At 41.3% G+C, this 26,982-nt stretch overlaps 1 protein-coding gene across 3 annotated transcripts in view; it reads left to right on the forward strand.

Moving 5' to 3' along the window:
* Positions 1 to 19,880, forward strand: part of VAV3 (vav guanine nucleotide exchange factor 3) — a 244,734-nt gene extending 224,854 nt beyond the window's left edge. For all 3 annotated transcript variants that reach the window (XM_007055209.4, XM_043552808.1, XM_037906160.2), the window contains 4 exons: positions 185 to 272; positions 4,140 to 4,269; positions 15,015 to 15,166; positions 16,984 to 19,880. In XM_007055209.4, coding sequence (XP_007055271.2) covers positions 185 to 272; positions 4,140 to 4,269; positions 15,015 to 15,166; positions 16,984 to 17,025 — 412 coding nt within the window. In that variant the 3' untranslated portion in view covers positions 17,026 to 19,880. The remainder of the gene's footprint in view (positions 1 to 184; positions 273 to 4,139; positions 4,270 to 15,014; positions 15,167 to 16,983) is intronic.
* The last annotated feature ends 7,102 nt before the right edge of the window (positions 19,881 to 26,982 follow it).

Genomic DNA, 26,982 nt, shown 5'->3' on the forward strand with positions numbered 1-26,982 from the left:
ACATCTTCATTCATCCACTAATAAATATATTTGGTTAATTAAATGTCAACTGTGTATTGGCCTGGATATACATTTTGTCTTAAGAATTTATTCATGTAGTGTTTTGGGGGTATACCCTCAGGTAATTATTGATTGCCACTGTTTAAAAACACATTTATATTCATAAGTTATTAATTGCCCACAGGTATAATAACGAAGTGAAACACATCAAGATTTTAACAAGAGATGGCTTTTTTCACATTGCAGAAAATAAGAAATTTAAAAGTTTAATGGTAAGTATTGATTAGGTTTTTTCAGTGTGCAATTCCCATGTAACTATTGCTGTTAAAGTAAATGCTGGTTTTCTAGATCTGCAGAAATGTGGTATGCAGAAGTACTTTCAGGTTAGAATCATGTCCATCATTGCTTTATATATTTGTGATGTTCAGTCTTAGATGTCAATGAAGATGGTGTTGGTGTATTCTTAAAAATATTTATATGTAAAATTAGAGCCAGCTTGGGGCCCCTGCAGTGACGTGCTTGAGAGAGGAAGAAACCTGCACCTGGTCAGCAACTAGTGAAGTCTCTGCATTCTCCTGAGAGCAGAGATTACTCCCTGGTAGTATTCCTCTTCATGCTAACCACCCCAAAAAGGATAGGGCATAGGCTGGACAATGACCCCCGCACATCTAAGAAGCCTTAGCTGTCAGGGGACATTGTCCAGCCTGTTTCCTGGGCTGCGCTAACAGGGACTATGCTACCCTGGTAGAGAAATTTTGTTTTTCTGTCACCCATCCGTGAAGGCTAGTGCCTGTTAAGCACAGTCTGGTGCTCAGGTTGTCTCTACCCAAAGAGGTTTTTCTTATTGTTGCTACCACTGGTTCTACTCTTGCCATGTAAGTAATAGTGTTGATAAGGCTCTAGGTCAGGGGTCGGCAACCTTTGAGAAGTGGTGTGCCAAGTCTTCATTTATTTACTGTAATTTAAGGTTTCACGTGCCAGTAATACATTTTACATTTACAGGGGCCGGCAGACGGAACCCCAGACCGGCAGCACGCTGAGCTGCTCAGCCTGCTGCTGGTCTGGGGTTCCATCCGCCGGCTCCTGCCAGCCGGGGTCCCAGCTGCCAGCCCTGCCCAGCCCGCTGCCGGCCCAGGGTTCCGTCTATCCAAGCCAGCAGCGGGCTGAGTGGGGCTGGCGGCTGGGACTCTGGCTGGCAAGGGGCCGGCGGCCGGAACCCCAGACCGGCAGCAGGCTGGGGTTCCATCTGCCGGCTCCTGCCAGCCCGGGTCCCAGCTGCCAGCCGCGCTCAGCCTACTGCCAGCCTGGGGTTCCTTTCATCCAGGCAGGCAGCGGGCTGAGCAGGGCCGGCGGCTGGGACCCCAGCGGCAGCAGAGTGCCACTAAAAATCAGCTCGTGTGCCACCTTTGGCACGCGTGCCGCAGGTTGCCAACCCCTGCTCTAAGTGGTTTCTGGCATTGTCAGTTTTGTGTTGGCTAACCCTGTTGGGACGAGCTCTGTCTAACCCTGTTCATGTCTGGTGTATATAGAATAAATGCTGTGTCTTATCTATCGTGGCACTCTCAACACTGTATAAACAGCGTTGTGTCTCTCTATAGCAGGGATGGCCAAACTTACTGACCCCTCCACCCCCTCTGCTAAGAAGTTCAAGAGCCAAGGCACATCTGCCGGGGCTCGGGGCTTCGGCCCAGCAGGAGGCACCTGCCGGGGCTCGGGGCTTCGGCCCAGCAGGAGGCACCTGCCGGGGCTCGGGGCTTCGGCCCAGCAGGAGGCACCTGCCGGGGCTCGGGGCTTCAGCCCCACTCTGGCTGAAGTGCCAAAACCCAGCAGGTATGCCCCACAGTGCTGAAACCCCAAGGCCCCTCTCCCCATTGGGTAGAAGCCCCTACCCCACCACCCCATTGCAAGGCAGAGGTCCCAAGCTCTTCCCTTCCCCCTCCACCCAAGTCTGACAGGTAGAGAATGGAGGAGGTTGTGCACTTTAAGTGTAAAAGAGCTGCATGCGGCTCGTGAGCCACAGTTTGGTCACCCCTTGTCTGTAGCAAAGGGGGCATATCCAGAGAATGGACATACTGGAGTGCTGACATACTAAAGAAATTCTTAGCTGGAGTAATGGCCAGCTGTGTTAATGTAAGATAACAGAAGCCCAAATATTTCTTTTTGTTCCTAGCTTTTCTGTTTACGTGTAGTGCCTGGAGGTCTGTGATTGTGAATTACTAAAAGCAGATGTGGATTTTACTTTTGGTTTAGACTCTACCTTTGAGCTAGCTACTGAGACATACAACACTGTACAACATGGGACTGAAGAGCTCCAAAATTCAGTTCAGAAGTTTACCATTAAGACTGTTTTCATGAACTTACATTTAGTGCACTAGATCTTGGCTGAATAATTTTAAGGGTCATTTTGTTCATTGAAATTAATTTATAGCATGGACCACTTTAGATTTTTGTAGGAGAGCATAGGCTGGTTTAATAGGGGGCTTGTTTGTAAATCAGAATGAAATCATTGCTTTTTCCTTATTTGGACTGAAGCTTGGCCTGGTTGATTTAGTTTTTGGAAACTTAAACATGGCAGAACAAAATGGGATTATTGAATGAATTGGTGATGGGAGTTAAGTGTTTACAACAAATGAATTACTGTATTTGATTTTGAAAAACGAAATGCCATGCTTGAAGGAACAGAATAATTAACTAAAGTGTGTTTGCTTTGATTTTCCTACTCAACATTTACCCTCATTCCTTACTCTGTAGAGAAACTCTGTGCTGAACTTATTCACATAAATCTGTCGACCCAATCCATAGACTGATCTAAGGACTTGTCTACGCAGTAATGTGCACCGCAGGGGTATGATTTCTAAATCACACTAACATGTCGCTCATTTATTGGTCTCCATAGACCCTGCTGGTGGGCATTAAATGTTCCCTAGTGCACTTTCACAAACATACATTAAAGTGCAGTAGGGAACATCTTATGCATACCAATAGGGTCTACATGGACTACTTAATGCACAGTATGTTAGTGCGCATTGTCCCACCACGTAGACAAGCCTTAAGAGTTGCACACTAGAGTTGAATACTGCATAGAAATATCATGAATTCTTAATGTTTGGAGATGTTCCTTTATATTTACAATGAGAACTGAAGGCACTGGCCTCCATGTATTGTACCTCCTTTGCTTTCATATTCTATTTTGGCAAATCATTTATGAAATATATGGAAAATTCTCAGATTGGATCCATGGAGAATGTGAAAAGCTGTGTACTCTTGAGTTTATTCCTGATGCCATCTGATACAATGCACGTTATCTTATGAAATCACCTTGAAACCTTTACATGGTCCATATACCTGAGAAGAAATCACCTGTTGATTATAAGGCTCGCACTGTTATCTGGTGTCTGTGTTTTCAGAAAAAGATTTGTGGATGATCATTATTTATCACTGTAGTAAAAAGCTGAAAAAGTAAAGATAGGTACAGTGAGTAGTTAGCAAGCAGCTGACCTCCCCTTCTACCTTTGTTCCACGGGGCAAATATTAATTAATCAACCTAATTGAAAGGAGCAAATACTCCTTTCAAATAGAGAAGTAAGATTTTTTTGTCCTATAAAGCGTTACTAACTCAAATACAACTTACTAAATAGAAGGTAGTGATACAGATAAGGTGCTGAGCTCATCTATGCAGGGAGTAGGTATTTTAGGTAACATGGCTTTATGTATATTTACTAGGCAGTTATCCATTATAAATAGAGCTGGGTGAAAGTTTTTCAGCAACTAATAAACTCACCAAAACTGCATTTTTCAGGGCACCGAAACTGTTCATGAATCTAGGTAAAATTCAGCAAAAAGTTTCATCTGCAAAAAAGATTTTTAAAATGTCAAAACAACATTTTGAAAACAAAATGCCAGTTTGACCTAAGTGAAATATTTTTGGTTTTCCAGTTCTTGGATGAAACCAAATACATTTATTTTCAGGGTGTTTTTTGTTTTGTTTTGTGTTTGGCCCTGAACTGAAAAATCAATTATTTGCTCAGGTCTAATGATAAGATCACCTATCTAAGCAAACTATCATTAACTGTATATCTTACATTTGAAAAGGATGCAAATTAAATTTCCAATAATTTTTTATTCTCTCTTCCTCAAAGGAACTTGTAGAGTACTACAAGCACCACTCTCTCAAAGAAGGTTTCCGAAGTTTGGATACTACTCTTCAGGTTCCATACAAGGCATCTGAAAATTCAGATGGACAAAGGAGTAATAAAGCAAGCAGTAACTGTGAGTATTATCATTTTACATATTATTTGCTGTCATTTTAACACTAAAAGCGTAATGATATTTAAAACATCTTCATTTTGTATTTTTGACATGTAACCAATTAATATGGTAATGCGTTCAACTAGGATTTTTCTACAGCTAAGCATAATCAGATCTGCCAACAGGTTTATGAACATGTCTAGTGAGACTTCCTTGTTGCCAAACTTAAAATCAGGTTGGTGTTCAAAAATCTATTAGAAATGCAAGTGAGAGATTTAATTTGGAGTCTGCCTAGTTTTTGCAGGTGTTTACATAGGCGGCACTGTTTTCAGTTACATGCATAAATAAGTAACCATTTCTAACGTTGGATTGAGATTTAAATAGATCAGTCATCTAATATAACTGCATTTTTGTAAATTAGGGTTTCAGCAAAGAGACACACAGTTTTTCAAGTAATATGTCATTTGTTGAATCATCTCATTTGTTTTTTTACACCTCTCTTTTAAGGCCATAATTTGCAAGCCTGTAAAACACTTCTAAAAGAATTTTCAAAATACATACCATATAAATACCTGTTAAAAGACTATATGTATTTTTGGAGTAAATAGCTACAATATGTGTAATATTGTTCTTACGAACATGTAACGTTCCATTTTAAGGGAAAGTCTATAAACGTGTTGTTGTCTTTTTAGAAGTTCAGTGCTATTTAAAACAACTGTTATGTGGTCTGTTGAAAATATTTAATTTTTCCCTGCAAGAATATTAGACTTCACAGCGTTTCAGGCAATGGCCTTATCTTTGCACTGCACCAGATAAGAAGAAGAAAATAAAAATTAATGATGACTTCAACAATATGAAGACTGCTGTGAATGAAGATACAGTCAAGCCCAGTGTCTTGTGGAAATAATTTTGACTATTTCATCATTTTCACTTACTAGTTTTCTTCTTGGATTTTCACTTGTTTATCTATACTCCATGGACATGCATATATAATTTCCAAGAGAATTTCTTATTTTTATTTGGTAAAACAGGAACATTAGGTGAATTTTAGGACACATTATTTTCAGATTATTTTTCATCCATTTTCATTGTTTTTCCTTTGTGTTTCTTTCTATCATCCTGTTTCCTCTTTTCTTTCTTCTCTTGTTTTTTCATTGTTTCCCCTGGGTGTATACAATGCAATTAAACACCCATGGCTGGCCTGGGTCAGCTGACTTGGGCTCAGGCTATGGGGCTGTAAAATTTTAGTATAGACGTTCAGGCTTGGGCTGCAACCTGAGTTCTGGGACCCTCCCAATTCCCCAAGCCCAAACATCTACAGTGCAATTTTATAGACCCGTGAGCCTGAGTCAGCTGATATGGGCCAGCCACAGGTGTTTAAATGTAGTGTAGACAAACCCTGTGAGTTTTTTGAGTTTTCTCCCTCCTGTTGTATCCCATGTTTTCTCAGGACTTCATGTCTATTCCTAGTTATTTGAAAAGAGACGAACAGAGAATGATCTTTTCCCCCCATTATCCTATCTCCCTTCCTTTCACCATCCCTCTCAATCTCTGTCCTCTTTTCTCCTCACCCCTACCTATCATGGAGTGCCAGGGCATTGACTGGCATGAGGAGTGTACCCTGCCTGCCTTACCTTTGTGTTTATTTTAGTTATTCTCCGAGAGGAGCAGAAAGAAAGCACTGCCTCTTCTTACTTAGACCAGCTGATAGGAGGAAGGCACGGAAGCAGGCATCTGTATCACATGGAAGAGTACTAACGTACAGGAGAAATAGCACAACTGTTGCAAATTCCTGCAGGATACAAGATTTTATATAGTGCATATTCCACTTCCTTCACTCCACTCCAGAAATAAAAATCTCCATTACAGGAGTTCAAAAGTGATTATATGGAAGAACAAAAGAAATGAATGTGGGGCATTTTCCACTTAAGTGGTTTGGCAGGCTTGGCTTTCTGCTATGTTGAAATTCGAACATTTTCCCACTATATTTGCTGGTGGAAACTGGAAAATTTCCCCCTGAGGCCAAATTGATGAAAACTCTCTCAATTCTCAGATTCCCCATGTAAAACCTAATATTTTGCCACAACTCTGAGAACAAAATGCAGATTGATTGATCCTGGATGACACTTTGGTTAATGGATTTGAAGGTTTTTATAAATCTGAATGAGCTTTTCCTTCTGGACACTCCAGACTTTAGTACTGGACCCAAATCGTGAGTTTGGTGTTCTCTTGAGGCTCAGCAGAATTTAGGTATTGTCTCTGACTTTGGGCCTCTAGGCACACACACCAGGTACAGACACCATGTCTGATACCCATCTTGGCAGGCCCTGAAAATAGCTCCAGCTGTCCCAAGCCTCACCAGTAGCTGTTGCAAGCTCTGAGTTCCACTGAAGCTGATTTACTGTTTCCCTTTTTGGGGACTTTGTGACAGTGTAAGCAAGTAACACACAGACTCTGCAAAGGAATTTCTAAATGAACATACCTTATTCTTAGACAGCACAACTGGTACAGTTGATGGAAAAACAACAAAACCTGCACACAAAACCCTACCTCACTTTCCTCACCACTCCCACAGTCCTTTGGGATTTGGTCAGTGACTTTTCAGGGGTCCAGTATTTTCCTCACCCTGTTCTCCCCTGCACAGCCTTGTCTGTCGCTCTCTCCCTTTCTACTGAATCGAGCCCTTTTTATGAAGTTGCAGTCCCCTTTATTAGGTGATCACTAGGAGCTGCTTCAAGTCCCTTTCTCGGGTGATCCACTGCTTGATTACAAGGCCACCAGAGGAAAAGAGTTTCTCTGCTCCTCTCAGATATTGTTGGCAGATCATCTGCAACTGATGCTTTTTAGTTTTACACCTGCCCTGTTAGTTTTCACCAAGTTGGCATTAGAATACCCTCATAGTTAGGGTATCTGAACCCTGCAATGTTTGATCTGCAAAGCTGTTAGAGAATTTGTATCTTGGAATTTTGTTAGCAAGGGTTACAACTTGGAAGCAAACCAGCCGCTGCAGATTTGTTGGACATTTCAGTTGAATTCACTTCATTCCCCAAGGGGAATCTTCACTCAGCCAGTTCCTCTCCGACCACCTCCTGCTCTCCTTTGAAGGCATCTCATATAAGAAGGGATAGCTGTTGAGAGGGACCCTGAATGACAAACTGAGGGGAAGGAGGTTTGCCAGTTTTCCAGCTGGGTGCATTAACTGAGCCCATGGTCACCAGATTTTCACAAGTACAGGCTGCGGCAATTAAATATGTCAAGCTTCCAACTTCAATCTGAGATTGAGTGGAGGTTTGAGATGGACATTTTTCACTGCTCTGCTTATATGAATACCTGTTTGGATTTTTTTTTTTTTGTAATAAATACATCTTCCCTAATGATGCAATTCTCATTTTTTTTGTCCTTTGATACCTTCATAGTATTTGGTATACATTGGGAAAAACTTCACAACATAAGCAGAGAGAAGCATTTCTGTCTTGGAGCATTTTTTAGAAATTTAGGAAGCTCTACTGCGGACATTGCAAAAGTCCATCAAGTACTAATGCCAAGTGTTTTGAGCTAATATGAAATCCAAAGGCAGCTTCAAATCACCTAATTGTCTAGGGTGATACGAAAAATGGTTTTAATGGTTTTATTTATTTCCCCTTTGAATATTAAATGGCTGTTAGGTTTTCCTATAATTTTTTTATATGACTTGCAATACAATTTCCATATTATTTCTTAGAATGTCAGGCAAAGGGTGATTTGAAAGCTGGCCTGCTTGTGTCACAGTTCTCTCAATACTTACTTGTTAGACCTGAATTATCATTTTGTACCTAAAATTAAGTTGACTTTTCACTTACTTCAGAAAATTGTCCAGTTGTTCTTTTTAATCTCCCAGCATCCCAGGACTTGTGTCCTCTTTTTAGATGTTCATTGCACACTTTCAGTAGGCATGAGGATACCTCATCAGCTATCAAATATGTCACGACATCTAGATGTAATTTACTTTTTTCTTAAGAGGAATGTAAACAAAGATGGGTTTTGGTGCCACGGCATGTTCTTTGGTCCCAATTTTCATTTCAGACTGCTTCTGCATGCACAATGATTGCATCCACAAAAATGGGCACATACTCTTTTGCGGGTAGAAAACATACTATCACCCAAAGGAGAGCAATTGGGTGACCAGCAACCTGATTACTATAAATATACTGGAGATTTAATTAGTGTGTTTTTAACCCTTCATTTACCTGAGGATACATTACATTTATCCATCAAAGAGGGGGCTAGCATACTGGCTGCACAAGTTTAAGTACCTGAGCCAAATTCCGCATTTTGTGTGTGCTCAGAACTTCCATTGAACTGAATGTGTGTAGTATATATGGATCCAAAACATCATTTAGTCCTTAGAGGATATGAAACGTGCACGTAATTCCCGTTGATGTTAATAGTTATCAGAGTAGAATGCTGTGATCCCTACATGCATGGTGTGAGGTCCAGTTTAACAAGGTACAGTCACTCCTCGCTTAACGTTGTAGTTATGTTCCTGAAAAATGCGACTTTAAGCGAAATGTTAAGCGAATCCAATTTCCCCATAAGAATTAACGTAAATTGGGGGGTTAGGTTCCAGGGAAATTTGTTTCACCAGATAAGACTATATTTATATATATATATAATATACACACAGACACACAGTATAAGTTTTAAACAAACAAGTTAATACTATACACATCAATGATGATTGCGAAGCTTGGTTGAGGGGGTGGAGTTAGAGGGTGGAAGAGAGTGGGATATTTCCCAGGGAATGCCTTACTGCTAAATGATGAACTAGCACTCACTGTTGAACCCTCAAGGGTTAACACGTTGTTAATGTAGCCTCACACTCTACAAGGCAGCACAAATGGAGGGAGGGGAGACAGCACGGCAGAGAGAGACACACCCTGTGTGTGAGAGAGAGAGATGCGCATTGACACTTTAATTACGGTGACCCCACTCTAAGTACATTTCCTTTTTAAGGAGATCAGCAAGTTGAGACAGCTGCTGCTGCCAGCAAGCTCCTCCGTCCTGAGCCTTGTCGTGTCCCGTCCCGTCCCCCCCCCCGCCCGCTCTATTGAGATGGGGTAAGCGGGGGACAGGAGCAGGAGGAAGGGGACACCCTGACATTAGCCCCCTTCTTTTCCTTTCCTCCTCCCCCCACCCCCCCCCACCGCACAGCAAGCAGGAGGCTCCCGGGAAGCAGCTCCAAGGCAGAGGGCAGGAGCAGCACATGGCAGTGGGGGGAGGGACAGCTGAACTGCCCGCAATTGATGGGCAGCTGCCATACAGTGAGCTGCATGGAGCTGATAGGTGGGCTGCTGGTCCACCCTGGTTCCACGCCCCCACCAGCTAGCTGCAACGGGCAGCTCTTCCTGCAAGCAGTGGACAGAGCAGGCGGTTGCCAAACAATGTTATAAGGTAGCATTGCGCAACTTTAAAGGAGCATGTTCTCTAATTGATTAGCAGCGTAACAACATTAACTGGGATGACTTTAAGTGAGGAGTTACTGTACTTAAGAACAGGCCTAAGTTAAGCATGGGACTAGTCCTGTGGATACCAATGGCACTACTTATGTACTTGAACTTAGACACGTTTAAGAATTTGGTTGAGTCAGGGCCAAAAGGATTTTAAAATGTATTAAGAAAAGAAACAGCTTTATTTGTAAGAAAAAAACCATTTAAAATTCTTTTCTGCCAAACCCAAAATGGATTTTTTTTAAATTTTTTGTTTTTGAAAAATGTAATTGTGAAAAATTAAATCATAGATCTACATTTTCCACTTTTCACAGTCAATTTCCTTCCAGACTTCCTCAGTGAGGAACCGTAGTTTCCTTATTACCAATGACTTACATAATAGAAATACTAATATTTAAATATTTTGCCGATATTTCAACATTCTTTTGCTTCTCTCTTTTTCTCTTTCTTTCTCTAAGCCCCCTCTTTGTTCTGTGGGTTTTCTTTTGTAACTCCTCCAGACTACAGCTTTGTTCCCCCTTCCTCCACTCCTTTCTGGTCAGGTACTGCTTACCGCTTTTATATTTCTTCTAAATTTGCTTCTGTTTGCAAATTCTTTCTATGTGCAGCCAACTAGGGAAGGGACGAATCTACTTTTTCATTTCTTGACTAAACGCAGAATAGCAGCTAATGCTATATACTGAAGACTGACTCCAAATCTCAGTAACTGGTTAACATGATAAGCTATAAAGACAAGGTAATCAGAGGGTAGAAAATTTTTATTCTTGCAGTCCAATAAAATCAAACTCTTGCAAAATCAGCTTTTAAAAGTATACATTCCTATAAGCAGAATTTGAATAGCCGCAGCAGATCTCAAATGGCCACTAGTTCACCATTCAGTAGTAGAATCCTATAGCAAGTATTATATTTTTAATTGATGTATTCATACAAATATGCATACCTGAAAATTGCACTGTTCATGAATGAATCAAGTATTCGTCCCATCTCTATAGCAAACCATATTGTGGCAGCATCGTAAAATGCCGTTGCTAGAGAGTTCTGTTGTAGCAAATGTTAGATTTTGCACTACCATTGTTTCAGTTAATTTTACTCATCTGCTTTTCAGATGTAATCGCTTTTTCTTTATTCTCTTTTAACCTTCTCTTGCTTTGAAAATATAAAAAGATTTTGAAGTAACAGACTGTATAAAAAGATTGAAATTTACAGTCATGCTAATTTCAATTCCAATCACATTATGGCAAACTTGCACTCCATTAATAAACACCAGTAAGTAAGGATGCTGTTGTGACTTTTAAGCCACAGTTATGGTGGGGCTGCACCACTTTGGCAGTAGCCCCAGTAATTTTGCCTGTGGCAGGCAAAAAGTCTCTGAGAACCCTGAAGGCGCATACACAACAACTGCTACACCCTCTAAAAGAGTGCAGCATTTGTTCTCCTTATGCTGGTTCACTTCCACTTATAGAGGGTGGATTGTCTGGCCTAGCTAGCACAAGGTTTTGGAATTGAGGTTGGCCCCTGGCACCCCCTTCTACCCTTGTGCATAGCACTAGTCCCAACAGAGCCCTTTATGTTGGTAATTAGTAAGAATTAACTGCACTCTGTCTCCTCCACAAAAAGAAATCCTGACAATATCTGATGTAAAGCATGTCTTTGTAACAATTACATAACAGTAAAGGGGTGTCAGGTAGTGATAGGTAATTTAATCACGTCTGCTTGGATGGCATTTCATATTCTGGCAGATACTGTGCGTGACTTTTTGTGTTCTTTATAAAATCATCTCTTTTTAAGACACCAAAAGAGTCTTCATTAAATTCACAACTAAATGATAATATAAATGGAAAATATGATCACTAAATATTATGGGTGGGGTTTCCAAAAGCACCTTCAATGTTGGCTTATCTCTGCTCCCACTGGAAGTCAGTGGTAAAATTTTCATTGATGCCAGTGGGAGAAGAATTAAGCCAGCAATTTGTGAGCACTTTTTTGAAATTCCTCTCCATGCTTGCAAACTGGCAAGAACTGATGTACAGTTTTGTAAAATTAAGCAAACGCACATTGCTTCAAGACACACAGAACCCACTAGCCAAAAATGACTCTTCTGGGGATAAAGCCACAAGTTAAGAGAAATACATAGTGTGAGATCAAACTGGTTACAGGTTACATTAATGAGAAATTGACCCAAATAGAAGCAAGGCAGAAATCTGACACAGACCAAAGTGTCCTAGTTCTCTGGGGCTACAAGCATTAGTGAGTCCTCTCAGGGGATGTCTATAGTGCAACTAAATACCCGTGGCTGACTTGTGTCAGCTGACTAGAGCTTGCGAGGCTGTAAAATTGTACTGTAGACATTCAAGCTCAGGCTGGAGTGCAGGCTCTGGGACCCTCCTAACTTGCAGGGTCCTAGAGCTCGGGCTCCAGCCTGAGCCCAACGTCTGCACTGCAACTAAACAGCTCCTTAGCCCAAAACCAGCGAGTCTGAGTCAGCTGGTATGGGACAGCTGCAAGTTTTTAATTGCACTGTAGACATAGCCTCCTCCTTCTTTAAAATCTCCCCTGCTGCTTGTTTCAATTCTTTCTTTTCTTGTTTCTCTGATCCTCTCTCCCCTATCTCCAGATTCTTTCCTTCTCCTCTTACTTCTTTCTCACTTTCCCTGTGCTCCTCACTTTGAAAGGGGTTTGAAATATTCCCCTCCTTTCCTCTGATTCTGCCCCCTTTCCCTCCCATTTCCCCCAATATTTTACTGCCCACTATTCCCTGCATTTCTCCTCTCCTGAGTTCTTTTCCTCGCTCAGTTCCCCTTGTTTTCTTCTTTCTTACCTACTTCCTTTTGTTCCTCCCCCACATCTCCCCCTATGTACCTTGTTCCCTTGACCTCTTATCCTCTTTCTAGAGTCCAGAGCGGCTCTCTGCTTCCCCTTCCCCTCCCCGCAACCATTTACTGGTCCTTATAACCTCCAAATCAATTATCCCCTTCCCCCAATAGTTACTGCTATTGTCACCCACCAAGATACTGACCCCCAAATCAATAAGTGCTGCTAGTTCCCTCTTCCCCCCCAAAATGTCAATTACTGCCTCTGCTGCACCCCTTCTCCTGCAAAATCACTTCCTGCCCCATCAGCACTGATTCTTGCTGCCCAGTACGGTATTTGGCATAGTATTGATGTAAATTGGCAAATAGTCATGGTATTTGACTTGCTAGAGTGTAAGTAGTGTATTTTTTATGATAATATACTGTGCATGATTGTCTATATTCTTCAGCATCTTCATATTGTGCACACGAACAATATATAAATCTGCTGATTCTCTTCTATAGAACATATTTATATCCTATAGGCATATGCTAAATACTAACGCTGAGTGTAAAGTTGTAGTGCACTATGATGATGTGGAAAAATATGGTCATAATTCATTTTCAGACATATGATTTAACTTTAGGTATTTCAGTTTTAATCATTGATGCGTGCCCAGTTTTAATTATTTGAATGCACAGTATCTATTATGCAAAAGCTGCTGTTCATATGAGGTCACAATAAATATCAAATAAAAGTATATGCAGCAAGGCTATCACTTAAGTGGTTGATTTTGTCCTGGCTGTTTAGATTTTCTAGTTTATATGCCATGTTTCGTATTTCCCTGATTTTAAATCAAAGAAGGCAGCTTGCTCTGATTCTTTACTGTTAAATTTCGATTACATTTTCAAAACTAGAATGTTAGTAGCAATTCCTAAAACTCTTTGGGAAACTCTAGTAACAGTGTGCTTGCTCTCTTGTTCTCTGAATTATGACAAAGAGAATGGTTTTGATGATTCCTCCAACTCACTGTTGTTGGCCATACTCCAAATACACCCAGGATTTTTTCAATAGGGATTTTAGTGTGTCCATCTCCCTAGCTCCCTATGTAAGGTGCTAGTCAGAACTAATGGTAGTCCATTTCTGTCTACAGCAGCGCTTTACTCATGGAACCAGTTGCAAAGGGAGATTGCCTCTATTGAAAAACACTGTTTGGATGCCCTTTTGCATACCATAGGCTTCCACCCTTGCCAGTTGCTCGTCTAACCTCTGAAGCTAACGTATTAGCTAGTGTATATTTTTTCTATTATACCCAATTATAGGTCTCACCCTGCAAGGTGCTGAGAACTTTTACCTCCCAATGAGAAATGACAGTCCACAGCAGCTTACATGATTGGATTCTATAAGACTTCATAAAAAGATTATTAGTTTGCTACAATTAAAGCCATTTTTGAATTGTACATATTAGAGACATGCAGCTTTTGCACTTGTATCATTCAGAAATGTTTGAAGTCATTTTTATATCTGTTTAAAAGATTTAGGCCCCAGTTCAGCAAGGTATTTTAAGTCGGTGCATCACTGTAAACCTTTAAGAGTTGATTTTGTTGGGACCTCTCACATGCTTAGACTTATGCTAATACTTAAGTTCTTTGCTGGATCAGGGCATTTTCGCTTTGTGGTGAAATTTTGTGAGCCAGGTTCAACTGATCATTTTTGATGTTTGATTTTCAGTGTACTCCCCAGAAAAATGGTGGTTTACATGATCCAGTGGCCATACAACAGATAACCCAAACTGTAGAAATGTATTTCTTTTTTGCTGTTAGTTGGAAGGAGTTGGTCTACAGCAGCGGTTCTCAAACTGTGGATCAGGACTCCAAAGTGGGTCACGACCCCATTTTAGTGGAGTCACCAGGGCTGGCTTAGACTTGCCCAAACTGTAGAAATGCATTTCCTTTTTGCTGTTAGTTGGAAGGAGTTAGTCTACAGACTTATATGGATAGTGTTTAACCTGGATTGTTTCTCTGAAGGAATAGCACCATAATCTATGTATTTTGCCTCATTAGGGGTTTAAAGTTAAATCAACAATAAATGCTAATAATCTGTTTGGAAACAAACTAGTGACCTGAAAAATATGTTGATGTAAGTACTTTGCAGCAAGTTTTATTATAAACTACAAACGTGTAATAAATTTTACAGTATTTTTGAACCCTTGAGAAAAATTTTGCCTTAGTGGCATTTACATTCAAGCTCATGTAATGTTTTTTCTATTTCCCTCCCTCCTCCGCACATAAAATCCTCCAACCTTGTGTTGAATTAACCTTTAAAGAAGGCTTCTTGATCTCTTTGGATGGTTACTTTCACATTTACATAAAATTGTTGCCAATTTATTTTGTAATGGAATCATTGCTATACATTTTACAGTATTAACTTAATTGATTAGTCTACAACTAACAGATCATAACAACATTGATTTCTTGTGTTCAATTTCAGTGCTAAGTCCAAAAGCAATAGGCATAGCCATTGCCCGGTATGACTTCTGTGCAAGAGACATGAGAGAACTGTCCTTACTGAAAGGTGATGTGGTGAAAATTTACACAAAGATGAGTGCCAATGGCTGGTGGAGAGGTGAAGTAAATGGAAGGGTAGGTTTTTCTTTTATTTGGTATCATTTTGTACTTATCTCACTGATAAGGCTTTTAAATGGAGTCTTCAGACATCATAAACCTGTTTCACATATTTTCTCTCACAGCATATCTGACACATCATCAGCTCTGTTTCAGATGATCCAGACAGTATGCTTGATCAACTTTCCCAGAGTCTAAATGAACTAGGGTCGTGGATGAGCACTAACTGGCTGATGTCCAGCAGGGATAAGACTGTTTGGTGGGGGAAATAGCAGAGGTTATAACCCTTAGCAGCAAAACATCAGGGTCTTGTTGGATCCCTGGTTGCTTCTTGGTGTCCAGCTAGCAGCAAAGGCCAGGAGTGCATTTTATGATCTTTCCTTTTGGATGTGCATTTCATTACTGCCTTCTATACCTTTGTCAGCATAAGACTGGATTGCTGCAACAGGATTTATATGAGGCTACACCTGAAGAGCACTCAGAAACTTCAGCTAGTACAAAATGTGGCAAGAGGCTTATGTAGCAGTGATTTTTACAGGGAGCATGTTACATCTGTGCTCGGAGATTTGTGCAGGTTGCTGGTAGTTCCCAGGTACAATTCAAAGTGCTAGTTTTGTCATAGAAGCCCTAAATGGTTTCCATCGCTACGTTAAGTGCTACCACTCTGCTCATGTAATACCTCTGCAGTGGAGATAAATTGAGGCACTGAAAGTCCTGGTTTAAATGGGAAGAGATTAGTGGCAGCGCCAGGGCCTGCTGTAAAGGGCCTGTTTCTCCAGCTTTGGGTAACGGAGGGTGGATGTGGGTTGAGATGGTGGGTGTGAGTGAAAGTCCTGTGCAATAGGATGGGGAGAAGTCTGGGATCTTGTGTTTTACATTATTTGAAGGGGTTTTTATTTTGTACATGTGCCTAGAGCATGAGAGAGTCACATTTTAAAAAAGAAATAATCATATAGACTGGAAGCAATATAGAAACCTAAACTATTTTTGATGGCCCTGTGTGAAATAAATTGATGCTTTCGTTCCAGGTGTTAATGGACAGACAGGCGCATACTAAAGAAAAACATTAGGAATGGGCATTCTGTTTGACAGTCTCAGCAAGATGGGCTTTGGGACTTAAGTTCTCTTCTTTTTCTAGAGATAGTTCATCCAGAACAGGGTACATTGGCAGGGCAGCATGAAGTGTTGCACTCTGTTATAGATATAGGACCTCACTCTCCAAAGTTAATGGTGTAGTTTCTTTCATGAGCAATACAATAACTTGTAACAATGCAGTATAAATGAAAAATTTCGGGCTCTGCCCTGCAATTCTTTCTCATTTAAAACGACTCCTGACTACATTGAGACTTGAGTGCATGTAAGCACAACAAAATCAGTTCCTATTTAATTTATGTGAATAATGGTAATGGGGACTTGCGAGCCTGATGGTAGCTTTGAAGAATACTTAGATGTCCGTCACCTCAAAAATGGGGAAATAGCAGCTGCCTGGCTCTAGTAAAACTCCTTGTTTCTGCTCTTACTCTTCTTCTTCCATGTTTTAGTGCTTTGGGGCACAGTCATAGCTAGTGGTTTAGTTCTGATCTTCCAAAAAAAGGTTTTAAAGTCCAGTGCTGCAATCTCCAAATCATGGGATCAATAATTTGCATCACTTGGTTGAGAGGCGTTACTCTAACTAAGTGCTGTGGTGGCCCAATCAAGTTTATCTTTATAATTTTGTGTCCCCTTGTTTGCTAAACAGAACCATTACAGTTTTTGCCTAGGCAGGCCTGTAAAAGAATTGTCCTGTGTCATTAGCGTCTTATGTATTATTTTTATTCTGCTTTTGCCTTCTTTAGGTGGGCTGGTTTCCATCAACCTATGTTGAAGAAGATGAATGAATTGAACACTTACTTTGCACTGTTGACCAGAAATTTCAGGGACTGTGGAATACAACAATCTGCAAAGCATTATTAGTCTTGTTAAGTATTTCAAAAGCAGCGTTTTCTGTCTGTCCAAACCCTCCAGTCTTATTGCTGGAATTTCTACAGAAGTTTGTGCTGACAGATTAATGGTTTGCCCAGAGCTATGCAAGAAACAACCTGCCAGTTTGCCATCATCAGGGACCAGTATAAAGCCCAACCCTCAGCTTTCCAGAAGATCCTTGCAAAACAGATTTCTTTATGCTGCTTTTCATTTCACCCTGTGGTACACAGCGAATGCTACCTATCGGTAAATGTTTAATAAATCTTTTTTTCTAGTAGCTAACATCTGTGATGGTAGAAGGAGGCGATGAAGGCTTATTACTCCTTATCACTGCATACAGAAAAAGGAAAGTTCAGTCATGCCAGTCAATATTAGCTGTCTTGAAACATCAAGCAATGTTATTTATCACATAACAAACAGTTGTGCACTCATCAAACCATTCTGAGAAAAATAGAAATGTAGTAAATATTTATAGCCTTCTCTTCCAAGGTACATGTGTGGGATGATTACAACTGACTTGAAGTCCTGCCTAAATTTTCAAACAACTTGTTTGACAGCAGTTTTAAAAAGGGTAGTGTTACTTCGTGTGGTTCTGCTAGAAAAAACAACTACAAATGGGATTGTGGTGTTCTCTTTTTGTTTTGTTATGCGCTTCAAAGCGAATTTTACTCAGTTTACAAATAAGCAGCTAACTATGTAAACACACACAGGAATCTTAAAGACAAAATGTGTTCTTTACAGCTCATGTATCATCAGTAGTTTAAACATTTTGTAGGTCATATTCTGCCTATAATATGGCAGATTTGACTTTGCAGTAGGAATTTAGTTAACAATTCCTTTCCTGAGTGAGCACAAAAAGAATCCCACTCACTGTCCCATAAGTGTACTGACTCTGCAGGGCTGAAAGAATTAAATAGTAATAAAAATGTATTTTTGGAGCAAAGCAAGGAGATTTCACCCTAAATACACACAGGAACAGATCTGCTGGGAAAGAAGGTATCATTTTTAAGGGTAGTACTGCACTTTGTATCTTAAACTACTGGCACTTTTGTATTTTGCTTTTGGAAGCTTTCTACATCAGGTCTCCATGAAGGGCTTTTTCTCTTTCCCACGCTAGCAAATGGGAGCACGTATCATCCAGTGTATACCTTCTTGGTCATCAGGGCATGGTAAACGAACATCTTACAGATTTTTTTTTTTCCTGTTGCCTGCCTTTCTGTTTTTCTGGAATCTAACCCTGATTGTTACTTCTCTCCCAGAGTAGCAGTGAAATTATGGCAATGCAGTGGTGTGGACTGTTCCTTCCACAATGTAATGCGTAAGTGTCGATTATCCTAAGAAAAAGAGCCCCCAAGTTTGCATGAAAGCCTGTAACCTTGGTGTCAGGTATGAGCAAGTGATATCTGTCTTTTGAGATCCAGAATTTTAATAAAGTTTGAAAGTTCTGGTTCATAGAAGAAAAAGTTGAAACAAGTGTTAGTAGTGATGTTGTACAGGTGTGAATATACAATTGTTAATATTTAGCTAATCTCTTACCTGTAAAATTTGGGCTAAACAAAATGTTCCTACATACATAAAATTCTGAACTGTATTTTTCCTGTGTGTGACACTCTCCTCCTTCCAGTACAAAACACAGGAGGATCCATTCCCACAATGTGCACACAGACCAGCAATACAGCCCCTTTGCAACTGCTATCCATCCTATAGACTGAATGATATCCAATGATCCTCCACAGAATGAGCACATACCCCAACTCCCCTCCCTTGGGCTGCTCTCCCCCGCCCCCGTGATCCCCACTTTTATGCTGGCCTATTTGTGGCCAGCACAGACATCCCATTCACATTGGGTTGCAGAGACACACACATACCTGTGCAGCCATTCCTCACACACACACACTGCATCCTGCAGGCAGCCCCTTTGCAGGGCCACGTGGTGCAGCGAGCCTCTCGGAAATTCTCTGCATATGGGTGAATTTTAAGCTTAGGGTTAGGGATGAATCTCTGCCAAAGTAGCATAGTTTCAGGGAGTTTACCTCAAAATTATGTAACTGTGATTGAGTTGAATACATGTATTTGATGGAACTGATTTAGAGCATTTGTAAATGATTCCTAAAAGATATTTTATAAAGTGATCTGTACAGCAGTTTAGACTTTGGTATGTTGTCTGGTTATATTTTGCCATGCAATAGTATTATGTGTTGTGGGCCTGATCCTGTTCTCCTTAAATGGACCACACTGGTTCTTTGGCAGCTTTGCCTGCTTTAGGGGTAAAGGAATAGGCTCTAGCTCTGTGAAATGTTTTGTGCTTAGCTATTAGCATATAGTTCTTGTACGAGGAGAAGCAGTTTAATTCAATACAAATTAAGAAACACATCTGTTATGTTCAGTAACCTAGGATTTTTTAAACATTATTTTGATAAGTCGCCTTGTTACCCTAAATTGGTTGTGTGCTTTTTAGCAACTCAGGGGTCCAGCAATTTACCTTGGAGAAGAATTAAAGTAATATCTTAACACTTTTTCATAGTATTCATACTGTACATCTTGGTTATCTCTGTTTAATGCCCTGTACTGAATGAGTTAAACACTGCATCTTAAACTATATTTCTAATACCAAAGACTTATGTAACAATTCCAGAGCCACTGCTTCTCAATGTGCTTTCTTTTGCCTGTATGGAGACCTTGCTGTCATGCAGTGACTTAGTACAGTAGTTTAATTTGTAATATTTTGTACATATGTGAATATAATAAACTGGTTAATTTCTTGTTTAAATTCATGCGTCAGAATTCATACTTGGTAATGTAAAGGCATGGTCTGGCTCCTGTGTGGCTTTTTAAATAATTGCTGTTACTAGCAGGAATTGTTAATGGTCTGTTTATCAAACCCATACTTGTATAAACCTTGTTTATATGTAAGATTGTGTTGTCATTGTATATAGGTCAGTATATCCTTCCTTCCTTTGAGGATTTCTTCTTAGACTAATGTCCCTTGTGCTATATCCGGAATAGCTTTGTATATGTATGGATGGATACTCAGAATCAGCTATATATATTGTTGTTAATTGTTTATTTGTATGTTTTCCTCTATCAAAACCTGCACTTATAATTTCTTGCCTGACATATCCTTTTAAGAGAGATTCCTCTTGTCCATCTTGTTGTATAGATGTGCCCATCCCCATCTCCTCGTTCTGCATTCCTTCAGTGCTTAGACACACACGCGCACGTTCATTCAAGTTGACTTGACATCAAGTCTGAAAATATGCTGTGTGCATAATTTCTTGGGCTGCTAAATTATCTTTTTATAATGTACCCTGTTCACATAAAGTTTTGAAAATATAGCCCTTTATTTACAAACAGAATAATTTCAGTGCCGATTTATTAATTTAGCCAGTTCAGTGATAACACAATTCAAACATGGCTTTACCGTGTCACTGCTGCTTTTCAGTAACAAAGCGTTTCTTTGTGGAGCCACTCTTATGATAATCATTAAACTTAATGAGGCATTTACACATCTCTACACATGGAAGGCATAATTTTCCTGTCATATCATATATCTAAGAGTCACACCTAACTTGAAAGACACAGAATGCATTTCAATTAAATTCTGTTCTTAACATCTCTCTCTCTCTCTCTCTCTCTCACACACACACACACACACACACACACACACACACACACACACACAGAGAGACAAATATGTATATAAATGCACGTCCCTTTCACTTATATGAGAGAGAAGAAAGTTATGCCCTCTGTTAAGTGAGAAATTAAGAGAAACTGTTGTAATTGATCTGTAGGGGCTGTTCATGGTGGGGTTCTGAATGCCACAGTTTGCTTTGTAGGAATTAAAACTGAACCAGCCACTGAAGGTTGATTTGGAGGTTTGAGTTCGACAAATTCCTTCCTCAACATGGAAAATCATCCCCACTAAGACCACTCCTTCCTATACCCCAAAGCAAGCTCTAATTCTCCTCCAAAGGTAAGGTGAGGTGGGGTTCCCAGGGCTTGTTCAGGATATGGGGGTGGGAGAGAGGCATGCCACCTGGAGGGGAGGTTGCTGGCTTAACATTGTGGGCTTTTTTTTGTGCAAACATTCTCTGCCTATGTTTGTGGAACACACGCAACCTCAGACCCAGGCTTGGTTTAAATTCAGTGCATGTCTCTGGTTTCCACTGATATTGTCACCAATGGATTTTGCAGTCAAGTTGCAATTGCAGTTTTAATCACTGCACTAGCCCAGGGCTCTTTCACACTTAGTTTCAGGTGTTACATTAATACTGCAGTACATTCATGGTTGTGGCTTTGCTGCACACTATGCCCACTCAGAGATTCACATTGATCTTGAAAAGGGAAGAAAGGAGAGCAGCAGAATCCGGACCCTGGACTTCAGAAAAGCTGACTTTGACTCCCTCAGGGAACTGATGGGCAGGATCCCTTGGGAGAATAACATGAGGGGGAAAGGAGCCAGGAGAGCTGGCTGTATTTTAAAGAATCCTTATTGAGGTTACAGGGACAAACCATCCCGATGTGTAGAAAGAATAGTAAATATGGCAGGCGACCAGCTTGGCTTAACAGTGAAATCCTTGCTGATCTTGAACACAAAAAAGCTTACAAGAAGTGGAAGATTGGACAAATGACCAGGGAAGAGTATAAAAATATTGCTCGGGGATGCAGGAGTGAAATCAGGAAGGAAATCAGAAATCAAATCACACCTGGAGTTGCAGCTAGCAAGAGATGTTAAGAGTAACAAGAAGGGTTTCTTCAGGTATGTTAGCAACAAGAAGAAAGTCAAGGAAAGTGTGGGCCCCTTACTGAATGAGGGAGGCAACCTCGTGACAGAGGATGTGGAAAAAGCTAATGTACTCAATGCTTTTTTTGCCTCTGTCTTCACGAACAAGGTCAGCTCCCAGACTACTGCACTGGGCAGCACAGCATGGGGAGGAGGTGACCAGCCCTCTGTGGAGAAAGAAGTGGTTCGGGACTATTTAGAAAAGCTGGACGAGCACAAGTCCATGGGGCCGGATGCGCTGTATCCGAGAGTGCTAAAGGAGCTGGCGGATGTGATTGCAGAGCCATTGGCCATTATCTTTGAAAACTCATGGTGATCCGGGGAAGTCCCGGACGACTGGAAAAAGGCTAATGTAGTGCCCATCTTTAAAAAAGGGAAGGAGGAGGATCCTGGGAACTATAGGCCAGTCAACCTCACCTCAATCCCTGGAAAAATCATGGAGCAGGTCCTCAAGGAATCAATTCTGAAGCACTTAGAGGAGAGGAAAGTGATCAGGAACAGTCAGCATGGATTCACCAAGGGCAAGTCATGCCTGACTAATCTAATTGCCTTCTATGATGAGATAACTGGCTCTGTGGATGATGGGAAAGCGGTGGACGTGTTGTTCCTTGACTTTAGCAAAGCTTTTGACACGGTCTCCCACAGTATTCTTGCCAGCAAGTTAAAGAAGTATGGGCTGGATGAATGGACTATAAGGTGGATAGAAAGTTGGCTAGATTGTCGGGCTCAACGAGTAGTGATCAATGGCTCCAGGTCTAGTTGGCAGCCGGTATCAAGTGGAGTGCCCCAAGGGTCGGTCCTCGGGCCGGTTTTGTTCAATATCTTCATAAATGATCTGGTGTGGATTGCACCCTCAGCAAGTTTTCAGATGACACTAAACTGGGAGGAGAGGTAGATATGCTGGAGGGTAGGGATAGGATACAGAGGGACCTAGACAAATTAGAGGATTGGGCCAAAAGAAATCTGATGAGGTTCAACAAGGACAAGTGCAGAGTCCTGCACTTAGGACGGAAGAACCCCATGCACCGCTAGGGACTAGACTAGGGACCGACTGGCTCGGCAGCAGTTCTGCAGAAAAGAACCTAGGGGTTACAGTGGACAAGAAGCTGGATATGAGTCAACAGTGTGCCCTTGTTGCCAAGAAGGCCAATAGCATTTTGGGCTGTATAAGTAGGGACATTGCCAGCAGATCGAGGGACGTGATCATTCCCCTCTATTTGACATTGGTGAGGCCTCATCTGGAGTACTGTGTCCAGTTTTGGGCCTCACACTACAAGAAGGATGTGGAAAAATTGGAAAATGTCCAGCGGAGGGCAACAAAAATGATTAGGGGACTGGAACACATGACTTATGAGGAGAGGCTGAGGGAACTGGGATTGTTTAGTCTGCGGAAGAGAAGAATGAGGGGGGATCTGATAGCTGCTTTCAACTACCTGAAAGGGGGTTCCAAAGAAGATGGATCTAGACTGTTCTCAGTGGTAGCTGATGACAGAACAAGGAGTAATGGTCTCAAGTTGCAGTGGGGGAGGTTTAGGTTGGATATTAGGAAAAACTTTTTCACTAGGAGGGTGGTGAAACACTGGAATGCGTTACCTAGGGAGGTGGTAGAATCTCCTTCCTTAGATATTTTTAAGGTAAGGCTTGACAAAGCCCTGGCTAGAATGATTTAGTTGGGGATTGGTCCTGCTTTGAGCAGGGGGTTGGACTAGATGACCTCCTGAGGTCCCTTCCAACCCTGATATTCTATGATTCTATAGAATTCAAATTCTCCTGCCCTGAAAACACTGGCTCCTCCCACTTGAGCTAAAGATGAGTCACAGCAGGCTAGGGCTTTTGACACACAGCTAAGTAGTTCTAATTCTATCTTTTAGAAGGCACTGATCCGTATCATATGTGTGCCTGCACACATATTTGTTTTTAGCTAGTTTATTCTGATCCTGTTGAAGGATACTTATTAATAGAAAACAGTATTTTTGGTGATCATTGGAAAGATGCTATCTGCACATTGTGTGCAAATAACTTTAGCATGAGGGGTGGATTAGATGACTTCTTGAGGTACCTCTAACCCTACATTTCTGTGATTCTTTGATTGTATCCCAACAGTGCTTTAAAAAACAATGGTAGTGCAAACTGGGTAAGCAAATGCACCAGTGCTTCATCTGCGTACAGCATCAAATCTTAGAATCTGTTTTATTATAAGAACAAATGTTAATGTGTCCTCTAGTACTCCTTGAAAAGGGCCACAGAATTTTTAACATTTATCTGAATTTCCACTAGTGATCGGTGGCTGGTGGGTCACTTTAAAATCACAGCCAAAAGCTTTATGAAGCTAATGATAAATAATATATATTTTTCACAATATGTTGAAATTTGTAATTCAACAACAGAATATACAAAGAATTAAGCATCAAAATTCCAAATGCAGAAGACTGATTCATTGCATATCTCATCAACTTTCTTTTCAAGAGCTAAGAGCGATTTGTTTTTATAGCAAATTAGATTTGGGTTTTTAATTTAGTTTTATAATTCCTGATCCACTGTACAGTATGCCACCCATTCATTATAAGGATCTCTGCTGCTTACTCTGAATATAATATTAGATTTTATTTAGTAAAAGAACCCTCCTGAAATGTTTGAGACATCTGTTTCCTTTGCTTGCTTTGACTACAGTTTTAATCTTGTGCTTTTGGAAGCTAGATATGTAGTTACTTTAAAATGTTGCAGTTTAACCTTTAGTAAACTCGTATTTAGAACAAATGACAGGTTAGGAGGTGGCTATTTGCTAAAAGGGTTGTTTGCTTCTTTCAGAAATTAGGTTTTGCTAAAATTGCTATGGCAAAATGTAGCTCTAGAGAGGACTGAAATTGTCTGAAAAGAAAAAGGGGACCAGGAAACAAGAAGACCAAAATTGATAGCAGGCCATGTGTGCTGTAATCCTACAGTCTTATGTGTCAAGTTTCACGTTAATACCATTTCTTACCCTGGATAACTTTTTTTAAACTATTGCCCAATATATCAGATGCCTAGTGCTAGCTTTGGCTTTGAACCAGATATCCTGGAATGCTTCAGCACTCTGAAACCTTCACTAATGCAGATACTATAATTGACTGGCTTTGGGGAATACTGGGCCTAATCCTAGATGCTTTTGTTTGCTTGTAATCTTTAAGCTGAACCCCCAAGGAACCTATTTTGGGTGCTTAATTTTTGGAATTGCTCTTTTAAAATCTAGCAAAAGCCTAAGTTCCAGATGTATTTTCTTGTTTTCAATAAAATTTACCTTTTTTAAGGACGGGATTGGATTTTTGGTGTCCTAAGGGTATGTCTACACTACGAAATTAGGTCGAATTTATAGAAGTCGGTTTTTTAGAAATCGGTTTTATATATTCGAGAGTGTGTGTCCCCACAGAAAATGCTCTAAGTGCATTAACTTGGCGGAGTGCTTCCACAGTACCGAGGCAAGCGTCGACTTCCGGAGTGTTGCACTGTGGGTAGCTATCCCGCAGTCTCCGCTGCCCATTGGAATTCTGGGTTGAGATCCCAATGCCTGATGGGGCTAAAACATTGTCGCGGGTGGTTCTGGGTACATGTCGTCAGACCCCCGTTCCCTCCCTCCCTCCGTGAAAGAAAGGGCAGACAATCGTTTTGCGCCTTTTTCCCTGGGTTACCCATGCAGACGCCATACCACGGCAAGCATGGAGCCCGCTCAGCTCACCGTCACCGTATGTCTCCTGGGTGTTGGCAGACGTGGTACTGCATTGCTACACAGCAGCAGCAACCCATTGCCTTATGGCAGCAGACGGTACAGTAGGATTGGTAGCTGTCATTGTCATGTCCGAGGTACTCCTGGTCGCCTCTGTGAGGTCAATCAGGAGCGTCTGGGCAGACATGGGCGCAGGGACTAAATTTGGAGTGACTTGATCAGGTCATTCTGTTAGTCCTGCAGTCAGTCCTATTGAACCATCTTATGGTGAGCAGGCAGGCGATACGGATTGCTAGCAGTCCTCTTGTACCATCTTCTGCCGGGCAGGCAAGAGATGAGGATGGCTAGCAGTCCTATTGTACCATCTTCTGCCGAGCAGCCATGAGATGTGGATGGCATGCAGTCCTTCTGCACCATCTGCTGCCAGCCAAAGATGTAAAAGATAAATGGAGTGTATCAAAACAAGAAATAGACCAGATTTGTTTTGTACTCATTTGCAAACCCCTCCCCCCCCCGCCCTCCGTCTAGGGGACTCATTCCTCTAGGTCACATTGCAGTCACTCACAGAGAAGGTGCAGTGAGGTAAATCTAGCCATGTATCAATCAGAGGCCAGACCAACCTGCTTGTTCCAATAAGAACAATAACTTAGGTGCACCATTTCTTATTGGAACCCTCCGTGAAGTCCTGCCTGAAATACTCCTTGATGTAAAGCCACCCCCTTTGTTGATTTTAACTCCCTGTAAGCCAACCCTGTAAGCCGTGTCGTCAGTCGCCCCTCCCTGCGTCAGAGCAACGGCAGACAATCGTGCATCTGTTGAGAGTGCTGTCCAGAGCAGTCACAATGGAGCACTCTGGGATAGCTCCCGGAGGCCAATACTGTTGAATTGTGTCCACAGTACCCCAAATTCGACCCAGCAAGGCCAATTTAAGCGCTAATCCACTTGTCAGGGGTGGAGTAAGAGCCCTTTAAGTCGAAATAAAGGGCTTCATCATGTGGATGGGTGCAGGTTTACATCGATTTAACCCTGCTAAATTCGACCTAAAGTCCTAGTGTAGACCAGGGCTAAGAGATTTTTGCATATGTTGTTTAATTAGCTGGGGGCAACAGCTAATTTCTTTTGTTTTCTTTCTCACCTCTTCCCTGAAGGAGGGGGGTAGGGCTTCAGGATACCCCACAGGAAGGAATTCCCAAGTGCACCTTCCTGGGTTTCAAAAAAGGGGTTTTGCATTTGGGTGATGGCAGCGTTTACCAAGCCAAGGTCAGAGAGAAGCTGTAACCTTTGGAGTTTAATACAAGCCTGGAGTGGCAAGTATTAATTTTTAAAATCCTTGCAGGCCCCACCTTCTGCACTCGAAGTGCCAGAGTGGGGAATCAGCCTTGACAG

This window comes from Chelonia mydas, chromosome 8 (genome assembly GCF_015237465.2).
Source record: "Chelonia mydas isolate rCheMyd1 chromosome 8, rCheMyd1.pri.v2, whole genome shotgun sequence".
In the NCBI taxonomy this organism is placed as follows: Eukaryota; Metazoa; Chordata; order Testudines; family Cheloniidae; genus Chelonia; species Chelonia mydas.